This window comes from Vigna radiata, unplaced genomic scaffold (assembly GCF_000741045.1).
Source record: "Vigna radiata var. radiata cultivar VC1973A unplaced genomic scaffold, Vradiata_ver6 scaffold_309, whole genome shotgun sequence".
Lineage (NCBI taxonomy): Eukaryota > Viridiplantae > Streptophyta > Magnoliopsida > Fabales > Fabaceae > Vigna > Vigna radiata.
This window is the reverse complement of record NW_014543822.1, coordinates 258,585-261,612: the sequence shown is the minus strand read 5'-3', so window position 1 is coordinate 261,612 and position 3,028 is coordinate 258,585. Positions and strand designations below refer to the sequence as shown.

The 3,028-nt window shown below is 31.3% G+C and overlaps 1 protein-coding gene across 1 annotated transcript; it reads right to left on the bottom strand.

Moving 5' to 3' along the window:
• Window positions 1-2,193, bottom strand: LOC111241203 (AT-hook motif nuclear-localized protein 10-like). Its single transcript, XM_022778130.1, has 4 exons — window positions 2,012-2,193; window positions 1,789-1,908; window positions 947-1,014; window positions 1-359 (listed from the first exon to the last, which is right to left on the bottom strand). Exons 2-4 carry the CDS (start codon window positions 1,901-1,903, stop codon window positions 216-218), a joined length of 327 nt encoding a protein of 108 aa, XP_022633851.1. The 5' UTR covers window positions 1,904-1,908; window positions 2,012-2,193; the 3' UTR covers window positions 1-215.
• Window positions 2,194-3,028: the final 835 nt, after the last annotated feature.

The following is a 3,028-nucleotide window of genomic DNA, read 5'->3' as shown; positions in this document are numbered from 1 at the left end:
TTCACATTAAATAACACTAAATATCATTAGTCGTTGCATAAAGCTGAATTTTAATTACAATACCAGAATTGCTACGATTTGCCTCTTTTCTTGAAAAACACAGAACTATAACTTAATCAACTTGCTCATGATAACTTGTCACTAAGTTAGAACCACACAGATGGAGATGAAGGACATTTATGATTAAAATTTCTAATAGTCGAGGTATGCAATGTTCAGTTCTTTACCCTCATACCAAGCACTGATGCTAGTAGAAGCTGGCTGGCTAGAGTGACAGAAAAAACAGTACCAACTTTAGTTAATATGCAGAAAGCCCTTGGCCTCTGCTGTGAAGATGAGAATAACTTTGCTACAATGTCCTGAAACAAAGAAAGTCTACAATCAAGTAACATTTAAATAAATTTACAATTATAAATAACAATGTTAAAGGTTTACAACATGATGAAAAAAAGTAATTGTACCCATTACATAGGCTGAAATTAGAATTAGATGGATCCATTAAATATCATCAATTTTATATCCAATCAGTAACCACATTGATGTGTGATGTAATTCAATTTATATGCCATTGACAATCCCAGACTACATGACTGTTAAATCGTTGGGTGCACTCAATGATTGCAATTAACCATCAATGAACAGTATATCAATATTATGAACGATAGCAAAGAAGCACTCTAACATTAAAAAAATAAAATACCAGTTCTAAACTACTTTTGATCATTTCTGAATGAGCACATGAAGTACATACAACTAATCACAACATCTCTCAAATCATGGAAGACAACTTTTCTGGTCGGGAAAATCATATTTTCATTGTGTTGATGTAAACAATTATTTAGTAGTTTAGAATTGAAATATCCAACATGAGCTTAAACATTTATGATTTCAAAACATAGTAAGAGAATTAAACAAACTATAGGAAACTATAGCTCTTGTGAAATACCTCCCCAACTCTAACAGTGATAACATGAGGTGAAAATGCCAGTCCTCCACAACTGTTCATCCATTCACCTAGGAAGAGAGAAACAAAATCACCATAAAAGTTAACAAATTTCATGGAAAAAAAGATAAACATGGCATTTTCAATTACTACTAACCATCAAAATAATAGAAAATAAACAATTTCATCAGATAGAAAAGGGTAGTTCAATACTAAATGTTCAGATTTTCATGGTTTTTGAATTCTTTAGAATGAAACTAAACCACAAATTTGAATCTTGCAATCACCATAAGAATAAAATTAGAATCACAATGTTGCTTCTGTAAATCATGTGCTTGAGAACCCACACATAAGTTGAACATTAGAAATTATAACAATGGGCACTTCTTTCTACTTGAGAACACACTTTTTTTACTTTCTTTTCAAAAGTTGTCACAACGCTAGACAAAAAAAATGTCTTTTTCTCAACCAGAAACAAACACACTAATTTCCATAGCCAACCTATCTTGAAAGTGTTTAGAAGATCCATATATTACAAACACTATCAATTCATGGATTTATGATTAAAAAGTAATGAGATATAAATAACTTGGAAGCCAAAACCACCACAAACATAAAGCACAACAATGGCAACAAATTGAAAAATATTCCAAATTAAATAAAATAAAAAGAAAATAGTAAAATGGAAATTGCCACTTCAAACAATAAAGTGTGTAAGGAAAAAAAACAATATGAAAAGGGCGCACATTCACTGCCTTTCTTTAGAGTATAACCAAAAAGCACACGCAAAACCCAAATCCAAATTCGCAAAAACATAAATCGGAGGAAAAAAGAAGAATGCTCACATCTTAGGAAGAGACTAGTGGAGATCTCGGGACGGAAGGTGTTGACCAAGTTGTTAAGGTTGGAGAGCGTGCGAAGCTTGAGCGAGAGATGGGGCTCGTTGAGCATTGTCAGCATCCCACCTACGGAACTCACCAAAGTTGTTTAGGAATTTAGGGACTGAACGAATAACACTCCAAGAAGGCTGGGAACAATGGGAATAAAGAATGGTTAGATAGACGAAACCTAGATTATGGGACCATATGACAGAAGAAGAAATAGGGTTAGATACATGAAAACCTAGGTTACACACTACAACATTGAGCGACGTCGTCGACGATGACCTTGACCAACTGAGAGAGGTGCGACCATGATGAGGGACCTGACGACAATGGAGGATGTTATTGTTTGAGTAAAGAAAGGAGAAGAAACCCTACGAGGGTTAGTGAGAATGACAAACTTAAAGTATATTTTGGAAGAAGGGTAGAATTTTCACAGAGAAAACGAAAATAAAATTTTAATTTTATTTTTTAATAATTAATTATAAATATATGTATTTTAATTTTATTTTTTAATTTTTTTTAATAGTTTTTGGAATTAGATACAAATTTTAATTTCTTATATGTAGATTTTTAATTTAGGTAAATTTCCGCTTAAACGCGCCAACATTATATACAGATTTTACATATGGATATATTGGTAGACAAAATCCGTATGTAAAATATGTATGTAATTTACTTTTCTTTTCTCAATTATATTAATTATGTGAAAACAAGACTAAAAAATAAGAAGTAAAGTCAAAAATAAAAAATGAAAATTATGAAAGGAAAAGTAAAATAAAATAGAATAATAAAAAGAAAATAAAAAATAAAATAATAAAAATGATAAAAAGACTTAAAATAAGATATAATGAGAAAAAGCGTATTTTAGTCACCTGGACGAAATTGGATGTTGACAGCTGCCCTTCTTTACTTAGATATTACTAGATAATATGAAAATTTGACATTTTCGTATTATCTGAGTAAAGCTAAGTAAAGATAGAAACATTAATTTTGTCTGGGTTTCAAAATGAAAGAAGAAAAACAAAAATCGATACGATGACCAAATTCATAAAGAAAGTCATAATGCAACAAAGAGAATACCACCATTGCCTAACAGAGGACTGAAACAAAAAAGAAAAAGAAAAATTTGAGCTTAGGATGCCAAACAAAACTGGGTTTCGTGGGCTAGGTGAAACTGGGCTTGAGGGTCAGTGTGGAAATT